The sequence below is a fragment of the Mauremys reevesii genome, linkage group 8, assembly GCF_016161935.1.
Source record: "Mauremys reevesii isolate NIE-2019 linkage group 8, ASM1616193v1, whole genome shotgun sequence".
NCBI lineage: Eukaryota > Metazoa > Chordata > Testudines > Geoemydidae > Mauremys > Mauremys reevesii.
The window spans coordinates 19,735,230-19,755,156 of NC_052630.1; the positions used below are offsets into that span (position 1 = coordinate 19,735,230).

General features: G+C 45.8%; 1 protein-coding gene across 2 annotated transcripts; it reads left to right on the top strand.

Moving 5' to 3' along the window:
- The first annotated feature begins 11,296 nt into the window (after positions 1–11,296).
- Positions 11,297–14,979, top strand: NKX2-5 (NK2 homeobox 5). 2 transcript variants are annotated; one of them, XM_039483346.1, is made up of 3 exons: positions 11,301–11,383; positions 11,492–11,747; positions 13,330–14,979. In XM_039483346.1, exons 2-3 carry the CDS (start codon positions 11,534–11,536, stop codon positions 13,935–13,937), a joined length of 822 nt encoding a protein of 273 aa, XP_039339280.1. In that variant the 5' UTR covers positions 11,301–11,383; positions 11,492–11,533; the 3' UTR covers positions 13,938–14,979. The 2 variants fall into 2 exon arrangements, with proteins under 2 accessions (XP_039339279.1, XP_039339280.1); XM_039483345.1 differs by having other exon boundaries at positions 11,297–11,747.
- Positions 14,980–19,927: the final 4,948 nt, after the last annotated feature.

Sequence of the window (19,927 nt, forward strand, 5' to 3'; positions counted from 1 at the left end):
CTTCTGTCTTCTAACCATTTTCATTCTAATTGGTTCACTGAACCCAAGAAAATACGCCTCTGAGGATAATTCGGGGCTTTGCCTATTTTCTAAATTAGAAAGCATCAAAACCTGAATGCTTGTACAGTTCTCTTAACCGAGAACATGTCTTAATCGTTGTCCAAATGAAATAAATAATCTCTCCTGCTACCTCTACCTCTTCTTCGAAACCCTTTACAAACAGTAATTGCTTAACTGCCCCTGCTCAGGTGCGCGGTAAAACACCTCTGGATGTCGAAGGTGCTGCGTTAGGCGCTAGTTGCAAGCATTATAAAGCTTGGTTGGGCGAAAGGGCAGGTGTTTCTCTTTATACAGACTTTTCGCCTTCGCGTTTATTGTTTAATTGACCCTTTCCTATGCAGGGGAGGCGGCTCTGTCCAGGCCCCAGTTCTGGTGGTCGGACCCGTTTCCAGCCCATTGTTTGAGTTAACAGGGACGCTTAAAAGCACTGGTAAGTTTCATACCAGCCATGTCGATTCAGGCAGTAGCTGGCTGCTTGGTTTTGCTGTTCAGTTGCAGCCATTGGAGGCATGTTCCTCATCCCGGCGTATTTAGTTTTCCCACTGTCTAGTGGGCTCCCTTTCAATAATTTGTTTTCCTGCTCCCCTTCCAATAAAAATAAAATAATCCCCTTGGTTAACCCTGTTTGCAAATATGGGGTTCCGCGTGAGGGGAGAGAAAAATAACCCCCTCGAATCGTCAGGTCGAGCCTAAACTCCTTTGGTTTTTCTAGCCAAATTAAAAGATCCAACTCGCTGACTTTCCTCTCAGTTCAATTCGTCTAACGGAACCGGCGCTCGGATGCACACAAAACCACAGCTCCTCAGCGGCTCTAAATCAGCCTAGCTCCATGGAAATCGATGGCCGATTTACATCAGCTGAGGATCTGCTGCTGCTTCCTTCAAGGACATCGGATTTAAGTCTGGGGCTAATAAACCAAATTGATGGCTCGTCCCTCCATCGATAGTGTCACCACCCTCCGGGTGTGTAAACTGCCATTCACCAAACAAACAAACAATATGGGAAAGCACAGAGCTCTTCAAAAATGGATCGGGAAGTCTAAGTTAAAATGCTGAACCCACCCGCAAAAACCCGCCTAAAACAAAACCAACACGTGGAAGCTAGATTCTTCTTGTGCGCGCACACAATCAACTGGCTTGAGATGCAATATTAAATGTACAAACACATATTTGCGTTGCTACATTGGTGAAATGGACATCTGTGTTTACTGCACAAAACACTGCGGAGAATCAATGATAGATCAATTCATAACGAGGCGCCTTTGTTGACAAAAAACAAGAATTTCCACACGCTTTTACTGGCTAGATTTTGATCAAAATTCTGTCGTCGGAACCTGGGAGCATTGAGTGACAGGATAAATTGAACTAGGGACAATTAATTATAATTGCCAGGCTAACAATTAATAATGGGTGGCGGGGATATTTCTTCTCCATCCAGAGAGACTAGCACGGAATATAAATATGTCCCACGCGCAAATATGCAGAGGGAAGTGAAATCATTAAAATCATGTCTCTACATCTGAGCCTTCCCCACAGCTCTTACTGAGTCCTGCTGGGGGAAGCAGAATTGCAAGGTTCAGTGCCTGTTTTCCATGTGTACCGCAGAAGTGATTTTCACTATCCCTTTGGCAGCCGATTTCCCACGGCTCCTGGGCAGCCGGTTCTGTTACATACTGCCGTGGAGACGCGCGGAGGGAATAGGTGGAGAGAGACCCCAACCCAGGAAAAATATTTCAAAGTCTAGATATCCGTGTAGCTGTCCGCCCGGATTCCCCAGTCTAGCTAATACCCCCGGGAGAGGGCTCCCCTGGTGGCGCGCGTGGGATTTCGTGAGTGACTGAAGACAGAAAGGTTCCAGTCTGGGTCGCGTCTCCCGTGACAGGGCAGCATCCGGGGACAGCAGCGAAGACAAGAGATAACACGACCTAGCCCAGCGGATCTCAGTCCCTGGCACTGATAACTCCGGAAGGGGGATGGGAGAGGGGGTTATTTAAGAAATGCTATCGGGTGCTTTATCTTCCCGGATGGGAAGTAACTTTCTGGAGGAGAAAAGATCTGGATTAACAGAGACTAATCAACAGCTTGTGTTCGACGTGGCTATAAACCTCCCGCGTTTCCCTGCCCTAGAAGTGTGGTGGTTTGCGGATCTTGTTTTTGTCGTTAGTTATGTGGGTCCAGCGGATGCGGGACGCTGAGCCAGCTCGCTTGTCTACCTCGGCTGTTCCCCGGGATTTGGGCGGCCGGGGGCCTCGAACCCAGCAGCTGTTTCTGTGCTACTAACTGTAAACTTGTAGCACGGAACCCTGAGGCTGGAGCTGGGCTCAGCCCCGCCCTGCTCTCGTCACAGTGGAAAGCACGCACTGTGACATCGCAAGACTGATCGGATTTGCACGGCCAGAAGGAAGTATCCAAAAAGTCAGAGCTTTAGCTCCTCTGGAAAACATCGTGTGGACAGACAAGCTGCAGACACCCTGAGATCCTTGCACAGACGTCAGGCTTCCCAGCCAAGCGCTTGAACCAATTCCCACTGAAGCCTAATGGGAATCTTTCCATGGCATGGGAGTTAGATCAGGCCCCAGTTAAGAAGAGAAGGGAGGGGAGGAGTTTGTCTTGCAAACCTCCTCATAACCATACAGCCTGCTGGGTCTATAGTTTTCTCCTTCAAAACAAGCCCCCTCTAAGGGGCTTTGTGAGGTATTTCATTTCCAACCATTTTTCCTGTGCATCCATAGAAACAGGTGTATCCTAGAAGTTGGACTTTTCTTACAAACAATTGCAGCCCTTCCCCCTTTTAATTCAGTTATTGTGAAAGTCACCTCCTTCACTGGGTTTTATTGGGCCCAGGAATAACTATTTCTTCTCCCCCTTGTGTGTTTCCATTTGAAACCTAGCTGATAATTACTTTTTAATAAGCTGCCAATGGTCAAGCAGGAAAATGCAGAAATAAATGGTGTATTGAAATAACTGTTAAACACAGGGATGGGCAAGTGCCATATTGGGTCTTCACTGGAAAAAATGCAGGAAGACATGTTTAAAAGAGCCTTCTGTCCTCATCCTCATTCTCAACACAACAGGCCACTGAAATGCAATTACAGTCAGAAGAATGGCATTTAAAAACGAGGCCTTTAACTCAGCTGACCCACTCCCAGCTGCATTTCCTTTCACCAAGAAAGATAAGTTTGTTATTGTTTGCAGGGCAATGCACTCAGCTACGGGAGGGTGAGCTGGCCTCACCTATCATGGGCCCTGTGATCAGCCTTAGCCCTGGGATGCACAAAGCAGGACAGGCAACTTGATGGACTGATCCCAGGTTGAGTGCCCAGTAGTAACAGTCACAATGGGATTTATTAACCTAGTAAGACTGATGAAGCCACCGAGAGAAAACAAATACCAAGGACAAATATCATGGCCACTTTTGTGCTATATCCACAGTATAAGGACAGGCCCCCGAGGACCTACAAAGTTCCCTATTTTATGTTTGGCTTCAGCTGTCTGGGTGCACCACATGCACATTGCTATTTTGTATGTTTACATGTTGTGCCTTGAATGGAGGGCCTGACCTCTATTATTTGTAGATTAAAATTTGCAGCTGAGAGCACATGGATGGGGGATGAATCATTGCCATTAACTAGTCTGTCATGGTGCAGCTGTGAAATGTGTTTGTACACAGGGATTCTGAGATCGGATGATTATGGGTATTACCAAAGTAGTATTGTGGTGGGCCCGGGAGCCCTGGTCATGGACCCAGATGCCACTCTGCTAGGCTCTGTACAAACACAGAGCAAGGAAACCATTCCTGACCCACAGACCTTACAATCTATATAATAACACTTAGTAATGATGATGTCTGATGGGTGATAATGATTTTTACTCTTTTACTATTAAGCCATCAGCTACCCCAGCCAGTAGCTCTCCTGATTAACTGTGCAAGTTCTGTAGTTTGTAGCTGGGGAGATTACAGTTCTATCGTGGCTTAAGCCTGGTCTACACTTAAAAATTAGATTGACCTCACTACGTTGCTGAGGGCTGATGTGAAAGATTTCCCACCTGGGTCGCCTAGTTAGGTGACCTAACCCCTGGTGCAGGTAGGTGCATGGAAGAATTCCAGTGTGTGCACTATTGTAGATTGTGTAGAATTGTAGCATGTGCAAAAGTGAATGGGAGGTGGCAGCCCTCGACAAAGGGATCCACACAACAGCTCATAATCAGAGGAGGGATCCTGCTGGCCTTGAAGACAATAGCAACATTCCAATTTTCTTAACTAGAAACTGGATAAGACCCTAAAGGGAAAGGGCCTTTAGAATTCAAAACCATTCACAAGCCCTCACTAGAAGTAGTGAGCTGGTCATCCAGAAAAGGGTCTCTTGTTAGAAAACATTAAAGCAAAATGGATAGTTTAAAAATGTAGACGGAAAGGAGCCTCTCCTAGACAGGCTGCAAGCATGACCTGCTTGGACAGCTCCATTTTCCTCTGCAGAAAGCTAGAAGCAGGCAAGAAACCACCACTGTTTTCATGTCAAAAACACAAAGTTAGCAACATAAAGCTTAAGGATATATACATGTTAATGTCTCTGATGTAAGCCTGCAGTGGAAGCCCCAAAATGCTCTCCCCAAATCTCTCTCTTCCCTGACTCTAAAGATTCAGGCCAAATTTTCAAGATGAGGTACCTAAAGTTAGGCACCTAACTTCAGCTTTAGATGCCTACATAAGTGGCCTGCTCTGCAAAGGGACTGAACTTCCACGGCTCCCTTTAATGGGTCCTACCCTCACCGTTTGAGTTTGTAGAATTGGGCTTCTAGAGGCTAAAATTAACACATATAGCACTTCACATCTTCGAAAAACTGTACACACATTCACCAATGAATCCTCAAAATGAAATGACAATATCTCCATTTTATAGAGGCAGAGAAGTTAAGAGTCTTGCCTAGAGGCAGCTGGTAACAGACCCCAAGTGTTCCTAATTCCCAGTCCCTGATCAGACTTCAGACCACCCCACCTATCTATTTGTCTCAGTTGCCAATTGAACATTCAATTAATAGTAATGAAAGACACACAAGTTACATGATAATTTAAGTTAGAATGGTAAAACTATTATTATTTTATATCAAGCTCTTTCCAACCTTTGTTCTCTTGCAGAATTATGTTTAAAAATCTCTCTAACTGTAGAAAACAGAGAACTAAGGACAAAATCAGGAAGCCAGAAGTGACCGATACAGACTCCAGGACAACTTATCCAGTAGCTTCTGCAGCCAACAAGGGGGTAACTAGGAGATTTGCAAAAGTTTACTCAAGGAAACCCTAATAGCCTATTTCTGGAATACTAGCTCTTAATAAATATACCGCACCTTAAGTGTTAGCACTCAATTAGTGACAAGATTTCAAACCCCCAGCGTTTAAACAGAGTCCTCCAACAGAGAGCAGCAAATTCAAAAGGGGGCGGGGAGCACGAGTTAGACATTTACACCAACTGGGATTAAAAACAAAATAAAATAAACTGTCTAAAACGAGAGGTTTCAATATCTTAAAAGAGAGAGTGAGAGAGAGAAATGTTTATTTCCTAAACTGACTGCAGTAAAAAAAAAGTTAAGAGCAAGGCTTTTAAAAAATCAATTGTATTTAAAATCAAATCTAGAAATTGTTCTATGCCGCAAACAGACGGTCTGCAGATGAACGAGTGTGAACGCTACCTATATGTACTATAAGGAATGAAGGGCTGGCTCCTGTTTATACCAAGGTCCGGATAAAGGGCAGCTTTGACTCACCAAGGAGTGCCCATATATTATGTTGGGTTTTGGGTTGGTAGTTTTTTTGTTTGTTTGTTTTACTCATTTTCCCACAAATGTTAAAGAGTTGATTCTGTATGGCTGCTTTCTGCTGGACTCGGAATGAGAAGTTGCTACGAGATATTTATCAGATTATGTGTTTTTAGTTATTCTCTTTGTATATATATATCTGGGACCTGATTCTGTTGTCATGTTTACCGTCCTGAATCAGAAAGAACTCAATTGAAGTCAATAGTGACAGCGAAAAATCCTGCATATTTGAGATCAGAATCAGGCCCTGACTTCCCTATTAAGGAATCTGGATTAGGTATAATCACGGTGACTACCCTGATGTTGTCCATTGTCTGCTTTTTACAGAGTAAGCAGATGCCATAAAACTGAACAAGAGTAAAAACTAAACTAATTTGTGCGAAATAAGGAGGATGCAGTTAAAAACACTGGGGTCTTTGGCAATTAGTGCCATCTTCTTCGGCTGAACTGAATACCCCTGTGACTAAGGAAATTGATTTTAGATCAATCATTTTGGGGTCACGGCTTGCATTCCTTAAACCCCTTAACTCCTACTGAAAGCAGAGACAGGTAACTCAGGACCTGATCCTTCAAGTGGAACAACAACAAAGATAATGTCCAAAATATTGGCCAAAAGCAAAGAAAGAACAGAACCAGGGGAAAGCAGGTGAGTGCTGGAGAGTAGGAACTCTTATGGGTATATTAATGCCACTTCCAATGCTAAAATACTGGGCGGATGGACACACCAGATACAACTAAAAGAACGCTGCAGCAACTCCAATTGCACACCCACTCCCCTGTTCCACATTGGACTTGCTTATGCCAAGGTTAGCCTATAAGGCCCTGCCTTGAGGCAGGGATTCCTGTTTGGCATAGGTCATCGGCTGTCCTACACCAATGCTGTATCAGAGTTTCTTTGGCTAAGGCAGAGTGGCTCTTAAATATTTTCCTACTGAAGGACTGATTGCCAGGAGGGTCCAGCCCCGCTTGCTAAGTCACTAACTCGGCTTTGCTTCCATCTACATGAGGGGAGCTCTTCTGGAACTCAGAACAAGGCTGGGTGCTTTGGTTCCCCTTCTCCCCCTACCCTCCCAACACCTCCCTCCCATTCTGCCTCTTGCATGCTTAGTGGACTGGGGGTAATTATTTCAGCGGGATGAGGGGATTTAGGGGAGGAGGGTGATGAGCCCCGACCCGGAAAGTCCATGAGCTGCTGTATGTCAGTGGCTTATTCATCAATCAGCCGGACACAGAGCAGACCCGGCCTCTCTTTACGGAGTGTTTGCTTTTTCACCAATTATTGCGGCCCTGCAGCTCTTTTTGTTGATACAGTAGTTTTAAAAAGTGCTAATGTTCATTTATCAGGGGGCCGAGCCCGGGACTCCCACTCCTTGTGATTCTTCCAAAAATATAAACACGGCAGGGCAGGGCTGAGCCGAAAGCCCCCATTTGTTTCTAAACTGCAGTATTAAAAGGGATGCATTGTTGAAGATAAAGCGGAGGATAACGCTGTCCGTCTCCAGCGAATGTCTCGCTAAAGCATTAATGACATTCCAAATGAGCGCTCCGGCTTATCTTTCAATTAATCACATCTACCTCTGCAGCCAGGACCCTATCGATTGGGCGGGAGGGTGTGATTCGGGCCCGCTAGGAACCCTACGGTTTCCAATTAATAATATTTTATATGCAGGCAGCTTTCATCTCAGTGTACACACAGGCCGCGCTAGCTACAGACTTGGCATGAAGTGAAGACCGACGGAAGCTGCAAGCTCATAGCAAGGACAACATGCGCCCGGATGCCGGGGAAAAGTTTGAGAACCTTTGACCCTGCAAAGACGGTGGGAGCGCCTAGCGAGCCCAGCCGAGATCAGAGCCCCATTGGGCGAGGCACTGCACAAACAGGAGTCCCTGCCCCAAAGATCTTACAATCTAAATATATAAGACTTAGAAAGGGTGGGAGATAGAGAATATTAACAGTCCCATGTAGAGACGGGGAGCTGAGCACAGAGCATTCTATACAGGGAAACGCAAGCGCAAGCAAAGACAAAATGTTTCGTCCTGACATAGGACGGAGCCGGAGAGGAGCTTTGCACGGACCTAGCATACTGTATTCTGAAGCGAAGAAGTTTTCCCGCTAAAAGAAAGATGGATGCCCTCTAAAGAAGAAAAGAGCGCAAACATGTTAGTTCAGGAAAGCTCTTCACTTCATGCAGCTTTAGGAAGACGAGAGAGAAGCAGAGGGACTTCGATATTTTCGCTGGGCTAACCGGTATAGTCATAGAACCGGATACTAGACTAACCATGACAATTCCTGTGTTCCTAAACTTTATGTCCCTATACATATTTTTAAATGTTAGTCAGGTGTATGTATATCTGTTTGGGGAGAAGCTCCCTAAGCGCGGAGTTTGCGTTATTTCCCATGCTGCTACCCTATGAAGTCGCATTTATTTTACACACCCGCACCCACGCACATACCCGCCTCAGAGGGACTAGAGATGCAAGGGCAGCCTGAATAGTGGAGTTTATACATTCTAGATGCAACCAACCTATGTAAGCATCTGGAGGGTTATATTTAGTCTCTCCATATATTGATGTATATACACACACCATCCACACCGTATTTTTGAATAGTCGCTCGAATTGATCTATGAATTGCTCTTAATGCCTTCTTCATTTATTTACTAGAGAAGTGCCAAACATTTTCTGAGAAAGAATAGCTGAAAATAAGCCAGCTGTAATGGTTGCATTTCCCTCCATTAAATAGCAATATTTCAGGCCTCTCTGTACACTCTAATCTCTTACACTGTCATTGCAAGTTCCAGCTCGGATTCACCAACGAAAAGGTACCAGGACACTAGCAATTGTTTGCAGCAAGAATTTTAATTGAATCGGATGTTGCTCCTTCATCGGATAGCAGCAACTTAGGAGATAAAGCAAACTTCACACTCAAGGAGCTTCGACCCAGCCTGCGAGAGTCGATACACTGCAGGCTAGAGCGAGTTAATTATTCGAGAGAAAGTTACATTTCCGCCTTAAGAACCAGGAGTGCTTGTGGCACCTTGGAGACTAACAAATTTATCTGAGCATAAGATTTCCTGGGCTAAAGCCCACTTCATCAGGTGCATGCAATGGGCTTTAGGTAGGAAGTAGGAATATATATACACAGAGAACATGAAAAAATGGGTGTTGCCATACCAACTCTAATGAGACTAATTAAGGTGGGCTATTATCAGCAGGAGGAAACAAATTGTAGAAAATACAAACACATCAGAAGCCACTAGGGAAAGGGGCGGAACGGCTGGTAAACAACAAATAAATGTCAGAATTCAGATCCCCAGTGGGAAAGAGAAGAAATTGGGACGCTCTTCGGATAAAGTGGCTGATCAAACAGAAAGAGATTGACAATACGCTCCTCGCCATCGAGTCTAGTTCGCAGGAGGGAAAAATCATTTTTTATAAATAGGGGCAGGTGCTTCTGGGTAAGGTTGTTATGCCGCACGTGTTCGTGGGCAGCTGGGGCTGGCTCCTCTAGCTGCTCTCCCTACATTAGCTCTTTCTTTCTGGCTCTGATCACGCACCCGCCTTTCCCCCGGAGCCAAGCACCCGCTGCCCAACACAAGGGACCTGTCCAGTAATGCTAAATTCCACCGCAAAGCCTAAAGCGCCGGGGACACCCACATTTGCACCGGGTGGGTTCACCCCGGGCAGTTCCATGACAAGAAATGCCAGGTGAGTCCCTGGAGAAGGGGCGATGCTATGTCAGCCCAGGGAGCTGGGTTTTCATACACCCCAAACAAACGCCTCTTCTCGTTTTATTGCCAATCGGAATAAAAACTCGAGAGATGCCTTCGGCCATTCTCCCCTCTTACAGATGGCTGCAGTCGGCACCCTAGCACGAAGGCATAGATGGACATATTCAAAATGGCTCTGCTGCTGCACAGAGCTCAGACATCACCCCTCTCCGCCTCCTAAAAATCCTGACCCTGCCTTAGGGAAAAAAATAGACTGGCCACCCCCCTTCACTAGTATCTCTGCCCAGGAAGGATATGTCAAAGGCCAAGCGAACTCACCATATCACCCGAAGACTCTTTTCCGCTCCACTTTTCCACATGGAGCCACAAGTCCCTTTCCTTATCTCTTATCACCCTGGATTGAATTAAGAGATCATTAGGGAGATGTGCCTGGGAAGAGCTGCTTTCCAGTTGCCTTTTAGAGCCTGCTCTTCTCCCCACGCAATTCTGGGGATTCCACACACCAAATACTTTCCCCAAGAAGTTACTTACATGTTTTTGGGTTGTGTGTGTCTGCATGTGTGTGTGTGTTTTTAACTGAAAGCATCGCAACGCCCCCTCCCCCAGCCGAATCCTTCAGAAGGATTTGCTGCTGCGGTTTATTTTAGTGGCAATAAGTGCATGAAATTAATGGGCTCCCACTTCTGGTCCTTGAATACAAGGAGCTGCAGTGATCCACAGTCACAGCCTTCCACTTATGGAAAGCCAGGCCCCGAGACTGGGATTCAGCTATTTACTCTCCGAGGCAGATAATAGAGATTAATTTTCCAATTCGTATTTGCAAAGAGCCCACACTTTAGTTGTTCGCCGCTGAGCGGTTGTTTGTGTTAGCGAACACAGTGTTTTCCTTAACTGCTGCTGTATTTAGTGCTTTTGCATCACACATATCTTGCCTCTGATCTCCACAGTCACCACAAAGTTGCACTTTATTGCTTATTTATTTCATAACCCGCTCTTTAAATGCGCTAGATTACTAATATTGCCTCTGAGTCCGCTGCATTGCAGAATGCTGGGTGGCAAACGTTAAAAGAGATCAATTACAAGCGGTAATTTTTACAGGAAAAAACAGAGTTTTGATAGTTTTTGTCCTGAACAGAGTTACAATCAAACAGATGAAAAAGAACCACGTGTGGGCTCTTTCCCTACCTTGCTATACACCATACATTGGCGTTGTAGATAATATGCCTCATCAGAATCGCATCGATTTCTTCTTCAATTGCAGATGTAAATTTTCCCTTAAATGTGTCCCAGTGAATGGTGCAGGCTCTTCTGTTATCCGTTGGATCACATCGTGCAGATTACTAAAAACCAAACTTCCATTTTTTAAATTGAAGTCAGCACATATTTGCTTGATGGTTTCCTCCAGGCCTGTTTATTTAATCTGACTGTATGATAGATGGCATCAGAGAGGGGGTTTGTACACATGAGCATTTTGGGATTTTTTTGTTAAAAGATCAACAAAGTCTGCGGGGGAAAGCTGGATAAATACAATGCTGCCCCTTTAAATGAGTGGGGATGTTTTTGAGTTGTATTACTATATTAGGTGACATGGAACTTTGCATCTTTTATTCCATCACTGCTCAGTTAGCCAATGGAAAGCTAAAGTCACCCAAAAACTGCCTAGTCCCTCCTTCTTTTCCTTTATGGTCTGGTTCTACCTGCCTCCAGTCCACAAGTCAAGGCTAATTGCTGGAATGCTATGTGCCCGATTGGAGAGCTCAGGAGTCACCACCGCTGCAGGTTGGTTGTTTCCAATTCACCTTTACATGAAGCTGGGCTCTGGTCGCTGCCTCACTTGCCCCCACAATGTTTCCTAGTCCCGTGACTACTACGCCCTTTTCTGTCAAGGATATTTTGAATCTGGAGCAGCATCAGACTGGCCTGGCTTCGATGGAGCTCTCCACTCTGTCCTCCTCCTCCTCCTGCATGCTGTCAACCTTCAAACAGGAGACGTACACGGCAGAGACGACAGCCCTCCCTGAACTCAGTGAGAAGCAGACTCAGAGTCACCCTTCCAAAAACTCCACCACCTTCCCCAGCTCCTTCTATGTTAAAAACTACATGGAAGTGGACTCAGCCAAGGACTCGAAAGTGGACAAGAAAGGTAAAAGGGCACCACTCCGAGAAGTGTTTTAAATAACATCGCGGGGGGCTCTTGTGAAAGTACAACCCCAGGCCTTCATTGGCAACTGGCTGGGGGTTGTTATCTAGCGGTGAGACCGTTTATTGGGGCGCGGGAGGATTTTTAGCTGCTCTGGTAAGGGAAAGGGGGAAGATCATCTTCCCTGTGCCTCCAAACAATGTCTATCTACTTTTCTTTCCCTACCATCGGCCATCAGACCCAAGCTGCTAAAAAGGAGAGGAAAGTGATAGGGGGGAAGAGATCACTTAGCGGCTTCCACTCCATGTAACTGAGGGAAAAGGCCAGACCCCAGGACACCCCTCAGCTCAGAGTGATGGAGGGGAAGGGGGTTGTCTCCTGATAGCAATGTTTGTTAGTAATTCTTTCTGATGTAAATTAAAGCAGATTACTTACATAATAGCTCCAAGAATATAAATAGAGACGTACAGGTAGGTAATTATTAAATAGTACCCGAGAAAACAGTCTATCTTTTTGATCTTTCCGAGAAATAGGACCGGTTATTTTAGCGATTCCAGACCAACCCCCGTGGAAAGGCCATTTTGACTGAATTCTGGGCAGTGTCTTGCTGCTTGTAAGATTTACAGAGAATGTTACTGGAAGGAGAGACAGGGAGATAGTACACGAACAATATTATCCTTTTTTTAATCTCTGTGGAGCCTTCCAGACTATGATCTGCAGGCGCTCAGCAACTCCTGTTTGCTAGCTAGCTGGATCCTTCGAGCAGGGGACTGGAGAGGCTTGAGGTTTTGGGGTGGGGTAGCAGGAAAAAGAGAGAATGTTGCCGAGAAGTTTCCTGTTACCTGTAACTTGTTTCCAAACTCGTTTACAGGAAGTATTTTGGTACAACAGCAAAAATGAAACGGTGTGTTATGAATTGAGAGCGAAGTGAACTATCTGGCAAGCGGAAAACAACGATCAGCCAGTGGAATCAAAATGAATTGCAAACTGGCAACTTTTAATTCTGGAGAATAATTTCAAAATCTATTACTCACCCAACATTTTTTTCTGCTAAAAGAATCAAAGTCAGTCCCTGCTCTTTAATGTTCACAGTATCAGTAAGGGATATCCATGGTTGCCCGGTTTACATTTAAGGCCCGTAACATTTTGAATATTACTTCAAAAAAAAAAAAGCGACAGACATTATTCCTGTGCAATTAGGAAACAGCTGAGCCGATTTCAATGCGGTCGCTGGATACTCGCTACAAATACGGTATAAAACGAATCAACTCTGTAATAAAGAGATTAAAGATCGAAAATAGACGTTCCGATTTTTAAGTAATTACGCATTAATCTAATTTCTAGTTTACTATGGCGCTTTCATAAATGTAGTAACATTTAATAATATAGTTTAATAACTCGACAGTGGAAATAACATCCTGGAGAAACTCCAGCGGCAACGAACAGGCTTGAAAGTTATTTGGAGTCTGTAGCTCAAACAGAAGCAGAGTTTAGTTTAGTGGAAAGTCTGTGATACTCGTTTACACGGGTTACAACGATTCACATACACTGATTATTGTGTGTTGGTTTCTTTGTTTTGCTTCAGAACTGTGCTCCCTTCACAAGACCCTGGAACAGGAGAAAGGGGGCTTGGAGGATCCAGAGCGCCCCAGACAAAGGAAAAGGAGAAAACCCCGCGTCCTCTTCTCTCAAGCTCAAGTGTATGAACTGGAGAGAAGGTTCAAGCAACAGAAGTATCTCTCGGCCCCCGAGAGAGACCATTTAGCAAACGTCCTAAAGCTCACCTCCACCCAGGTCAAAATTTGGTTCCAGAATAGAAGGTATAAATGCAAAAGGCAGAGACAGGATCAGACCCTAGAAATGGTCGGGATCCCTCCACCGCGGAGGATAGCCGTGCCTGTTCTGGTAAGAGATGGAAAGCCCTGCTTAGGGGAATCTTCCCCCTACAGTTCACCCTACAATGTCAGCATTAACCCCTATAGCTACAACGCCTACCCTGCTTACACGAATTACAACAGCTCAGCATGCAATGCCAACTACAATTGCAACTACCCTTCCATGCAGACCATGCAGCCTGCTGCAGCCGGCAACAATTTCATGAACTTCAGCGTAGGGGACTTGAATTCAGTGCAAACACCGATTCCGCAGGGTAACGCAGGGATTTCCACGTTGCATGGGATCAGAGCCTGGTAGACTTACTTCACCCATCCCTATTCTAGACCTCAGCGCAACAGTAAAATGGGGACGTTTCACATGGACTGTAAACTGATCAATGGACCGAACAGCGAGACGTTGGACTTGAGGCTAAGGGAAAGGACAGGCTTCCCCCCCCGCCTGGGATCCTTCAGAGAAGCAAACAAGCAAGTGTCTCGATATATTTTCAAACTGCTGGGAGGACTGGGAGGGAACGGGCCTCTTGCAGGTTAATATAGTTTCCTCGCGAAATTCACCAGCATGCTTGTCGGCATCTCCAGTTGGAAGTTTTGAAAGTTCTTTGTACAGATTATTCTACCCCATGTAAGTGAAAGCGCACACGCACTTACACACACACACAATTAGATGTGGGGGATTATATTAAAATTACCAGACGCCAGGCGCTTTGGAGAGCACATTACCTATCCCATGTAAAGCTACACACAGATCCCTCCTAGCTTCTCAGAAAAGCTGTAGGAAGCCCTGAGAGCTGAGAAGGTCTTGCACCGTTCGCCTAACCAACACTGGGCTGTTTTGCGCTACAGAAATGGCTCCTTCAAAAAGAGTTTGAACAATATTGCCGGGGCAAACTCTTCGATTTATTTTAAAAAGCAAAGTTCATGTTTCATTTTGCACTTCCTGTATGGACACTAGATTTCGAAGAGTCCTTAAAGCTAAGTGTATCGCTTGTCCTAGATCTTCAAACGCGGCCTTGTGGTGACAACCATGCGGTCTGCTATTTTATTTAAGATGTAACTTTCCTTGCCCAGAGATAGAGTGGGAGAGTATATCGTGTATATAGATCTCATCAGCACACAAAAGCTAAAGACAAAGCCCCGAAATGAAGGAATTCAGATGCTGTTACATGCCAGATCCCCGTAGGGTATTGCACTAAAATGTGATTTAGTATTTAAATGCACTGTTCCTTGTGCAGCCACCAGTTTGTGTCTCCCTTGGCTGTGCAAGCTGATGGAACTCGGTGACATTAAAGAGAGTGGCTTAATGTTGCACGGCTCCTTTGCTTTCATTCTAGCCATTATTACTCCCGTTGCTAGCTTAGTACTTCTGGGGTGTGCAGAGGGAAAAGGCATTTCTCTATACTGCGCCGGGGCAGGTCCACACCAGCGCAGGAGACTGAGGCCTATTTGCCCTCAGTTAATTCACTGGGGTCAGATTCGTCTCGAATGTAACTGAAGGAGTGAAGCCAGACGGATTTAGCTCATAGCGCAGTGTCCCGGGCGGCATCCCCCTGCAGCATTTGTACTTTCCCTGTCTTAAGTCTGCATCTGTGTTTACAGCGACGCAGGAGACAAAGCCAGGAGAGGTGTCCGTGTTTATTATTTGGGGGCTGGGGTGAAAAACTGTATTTCATTTGCTTTGGGTCTCTCACATTTTACTCCCTGATTTCATCAGATCGGATTAATATATATTTTTAAACTCTGTAACTTGTTCTGCGTGAAAACCAAAGCAGTAACATTTTTGCTGCGGATAAATCCCGGACCTGTGGAAATGCCGCTGATTTCACTATTCAATTTTTAAATCTCCGTTTGAAACTAGAACTCGTTATATATAACATCCATTCTGGGAGAAATCACACCCCAGACTTATTCATATCAACATTTTAAATCCCTTTTCATTCTGGGGTGACTGACTATCCAAAGTGCTAAAAACTTCCACATTTATGTAGGTGGCTTTCTAGTTCTATTTCTGATTAATTGCATGGCGATTGTTATGATTGTATCTATGGCCCCTCAAAAGATCTCTGGGTGAAGCCCTTTGGAGTTCTGAAACATGGTTTGTGCATGAGGGAATTAGAGAGAGCTTTTAAGTCAAAACATCTATTTTATAAAATATGACTAGAGCAGACAGCTCGGGATACGGTATTCAGCGAAGGCACGAATTATAAATAATACGCAGCAAGTCCTAGTGAGATTTCAATAGTCTCTGGACTAGACACGGACACAATCCCTAGTAATTTTTCCATTCTTTTCATCTAGTCACTTTCCATTCATTGCCAGTCCCGTCCCCCCTCCGCCCCCTTAGTTGAAACTCAATTTCTTTTCAGGCCACGGACTTGAGCTTTACAGAAGGGGTAGGGATGACACAACAATTCACACTGGTTTAACATCAGGAGTGGGTCCCAACAGCAGCTATCGGTTGTGCATTAAAAGCGCTGTCTTGCTGAAACGAGCACTGAAGAACGAATCCCAAAAGTTCGCTCACCTTTGACTTCAGGGGCGAGCAAGCAGAAGTCTTCCCAAGGGAGGCTTCTTCGCCCAGCTGTGTAGGTGAGCGCGGGCCACACGGATCGGAAGAGCAGATGCTCAATCCAACCTGGAGCGTTTTTACAGTAGTCGCTATCAAATGTCAATTATTGGAGTGAGAAACAACAAACCTTGTAATTCAGCGCAGTCAAAACATCCTCTAAGTGTCTGAGATTGTGCCGGTTGTTGATAAGGCAATTAGGGGAACCTGCAGCCTCTCTCCCAGGCTCACCATATCTGCCCCATCAGTAAACAGGGATGGAGACAGGGTGGCTGTGGCCCTGGGACACGGGATGAAAGGTTGCCAATACATGGAGATCTTCGGCCGCCACTAATTCCCCTCGCCCCCGAACGGGACCGATCCCCCCCTACACACACACACCCCAGCAGGTAGGATTGCAGAGATAAGGAGGTCGGGGGATGGTTTCTATTTGCAATCAGTGCTGCAGCTCGAGCCCCTCGTGGTCTACAGTGCATTCACCTGTCTAGGCCTCAGGGGTTTCCCCCCTTTGGAAACCGTCTGTCGGACTCCCTCTATCTTTCAAACTAATTCTGTTTACATATTTTGGAGGGATTGCCACAGACAGAGGCACAATGACTTCGGAATCCCGCAAAGGAAAAGCGGAGAGCCCCCGTCTTTAAAATGTCCTGTAAAGAGGAGGCAGTGCAGAGAAGCTAAGAATGACTGGCCATTCGGGAGCTGATCAGCACAATACAATTCCTAGACTTCTGACTGGAAAAAGCAAATGATGCTCCTCTCCGGGCAGGGACAAGGATCCCATTGCTGCAGTTCCCTAACCCTGAACATTCACATCAGAGCATTTGATCAGGGTTACAACTCCTGAGGTCTTTACCCAGGCAAAACTCCTGTGAACTTCAAGTGAGTTTTCTCCAGTAAGGAGCAGCAGTCTAATGAAATAGGATTACATTGCAAAGAGGTCACTGGGTGTTTCCTTTGTGTATCCCCAGTCAAACACATGCTCCCTGCTCTAATTCCAGGAGTGTGTGAATAGCGCACATGCAGCGAATTCAGGGCCCCTGCGCTTTCTGCAGCCAATGCAGAATTTGACCAGGATGGGAGTTCCACTTAACACAGAGAAATCCTCAAAATTTATATTAAGGGCAAATGGTGAGCTGCTTAACCCAGGGGAAAGGCAGTGGGAATTTGGCCAAGTGAAGACTGAGCGATGCCCACAGAATCTGACCCTTAATGGGTCTCTCAGAATCCAGCACACTATCTGAGGGCAAGAAAAATGATCCAAAAAGAGTAAGGGAAAGAAGAGGCTTCCCAGAGCAACAGGTCATGATGGGATTCTCACTCCAGCAGTGAGATGTCAGTAATGGCAGTCAGAAAGGCAGTAATGTCCTTCACATACACTGGGGATGTGGTGGGATTGCTCCTGTCTCATCCTTTCTTGGCTGCACTTGTAATCCCACGTGAATTTTTCAGTGGCAGATGTCTACTACTAGCCAGTTAAATCCCATCTCTGACTCTACAGTACAAAATCAACTCTCAACCTAGTGTTTGGGACTGATTTCTAGTGCTGCACTGGGCTCATGGCTCAGAGGGATTAATGCAGGAGCCAGTGTGCCATGTATTGCTACAGGCTCTGCCTACAAGGCCTCTCACAGTCTCCCCTCCTCTCCATACTTCCCAGTTCCTGTGGGAATTGCATCACAAACAGATGCAGAGCAGGATAAGACAGGGACTTGGAAAAGCAACCGGAGCCTTGGAGCTGGTTCAGAAAGCAATTTAGGCAGAGGACACAACTGCAGCTGGCTGGAACAGTGTCCTGTACTCCAGCCTGAACCTGGCAGCAGATTAGGGATCCGCAGAGTGAGGCATAGTGTGGGACTTTGATTACAGGGATTCCTTGTTAAACTTCAGGGATCGATTACAGGGATCCCTTCTTAAATGTAATACCAGGAGAGAGTGCTCACTGCCCCCACCACCTGCCCAGGAGCGGAGCCACCTTGCTTCTATTTTGGGCCAAATTCATCTCAGCCATCAATCAGCCGGGGACCAGGGACCAATCTGACTGGATGGCTCCGCACTGTTACAAAGACTATAGTGGAGTTTCTCAAAGTTGTTTAGGGTATTTCGACACCCAATTCCCATTCCTTGTAATGACTAGTCAGCTTTGAAAATCTGAATGTATGTAGATAAATTGATTTCTCTGTCTGAGCCAGCAACATTTTACATCCATAGGATATTGCAACAGACCCCTGTACCTACAATAACCTATTTTAGAGGAGAGTGTGGGGCAGTAGGGTTTCCACTGGGACCTTCCACACTCCAGAAACTATAGTAATGCTGTGGGCTCCTTGCAGGGCAGGGAGTGAAGCAAAGGGAGACTGATTGCAGTTTGGATTTGAGGTCCCCACTCCTCCTTAATTGTACACTTTAGGCCAGATTTTCAGGGGCCCTGAGCATCCACTTCTCAATTTGAAATCAGCTGGAGTAAATATTGCTCAGCATTACTTGACTTCATGGGACAAGTGAGCTATAAAGTTATGGGCTTTATATAAAAGAGCTGGAATTCACCCAGTTGTTAAAGTAACATGCTGAATACGGAATGACAGGAGATTGCATTTTTGCCTTTTGCAGTTCTCCCCAAATAATAGCCATGCAGTTTTCAGACTGTGTTATAAATCAGGATTTTATGTCTTGAGTCCCGTAACTCCCTGCACCTTGTGTGGAAAGTTACTCTGTTGGAAGAAGTGTAATTCCTGGGTTTTTTTGTCCTGCATTCCTGCAACACAATACTAGGAGCCATGGTTCTCGCAAAAATTAAGTGAAGTAGCTTAGTGTTCTCGAACACGCCAACTACAAAAGACCCTCTGCTTACTCCACCCAAAGTGCAGCAAACAGTACTGATAATAAGCAATGTCTAATGAATATCATCAATTATTCTAATCAGGATTGTTTAAAAGGAGTAACATCTTTAAGAGAATCTTCCAAATATCTCTGAGTGAGAAAGGCAAAGTGCTTGCAGACTGGGACTTGAATCTCCCTTGTTTTACACCTTGGTCAGTCATTTACACCAGTATAAACAGAAATATTGCCATTTTGATATGGTAGCATTTTCTAATCAGTTTCTACTCATGGACATTACTAACCAAGGTGTAGGATAAGGGAGAATCAGGCCTGTAGCGGGGTGGCTACCCGCTCCTGCCCTTTTGGGGCTTTAAAACAGCCCTGGAAAGGGGCTTTAGTCTGGGCTGATTGGAGGAGTGGCTGCAGCTGGGGCCACGCCCCAAACAGAGCTGCAGGGCCTTATAAGAAGGCCAGGGAAGCCAGAAGGAACACAGTCTCTCTCTGTATTCAGAAGGAGATAGGCCTGGCTGCAGGGAGCTGAGATAGAATACCTGAGTGGAGTAGGGCTGGGGAAAGGAGGAGAGGAGCTGGGGAGCTCCAGCCTGGAAAGCCCCAGGCTGTGGCCTAGCAGAGGGCTAACAGGTACTGGGGGTTGCAGAGGCAGCCCAGGGGTAGGCCAAGGCAGCAGGTCCAAACCCTCCTTGCCAATGATGAACAGGCTGATACTGCAGTCTGCCCCAGGATGTGGGGCTAGAGAATGACTGGCAGTAGCCAACACTGAGGCAAAGTGGGGATAGAAGGGTGGGAGGTTCCCTTGGGAGGGGGAGACCCAATTAAAGGGGCACCGGGGTCCTGGGAGGGACATGGGGGCCAGGAGACAGGTGGGTCACTGGCCTGCAGAGGGTGCT

What these genes read in the sequence shown, in the direction of transcription:
- NKX2-5 (XM_039483345.1), top strand. Translation starts at nt 11,450, where the DNA reads ATGTTTCCTAGTCCCGTGACTACTACGCCCTTTTCTGTCAAGGATATT. An exon ending in CTCGAAAGTGGACAAGAAAG is followed by an intron (nt 11,748 to 13,329) that starts GTAAAAGGGCAC and finishes GTTTTGCTTCAG; the next exon opens with AACTGTGCTCCCTTCACAAG.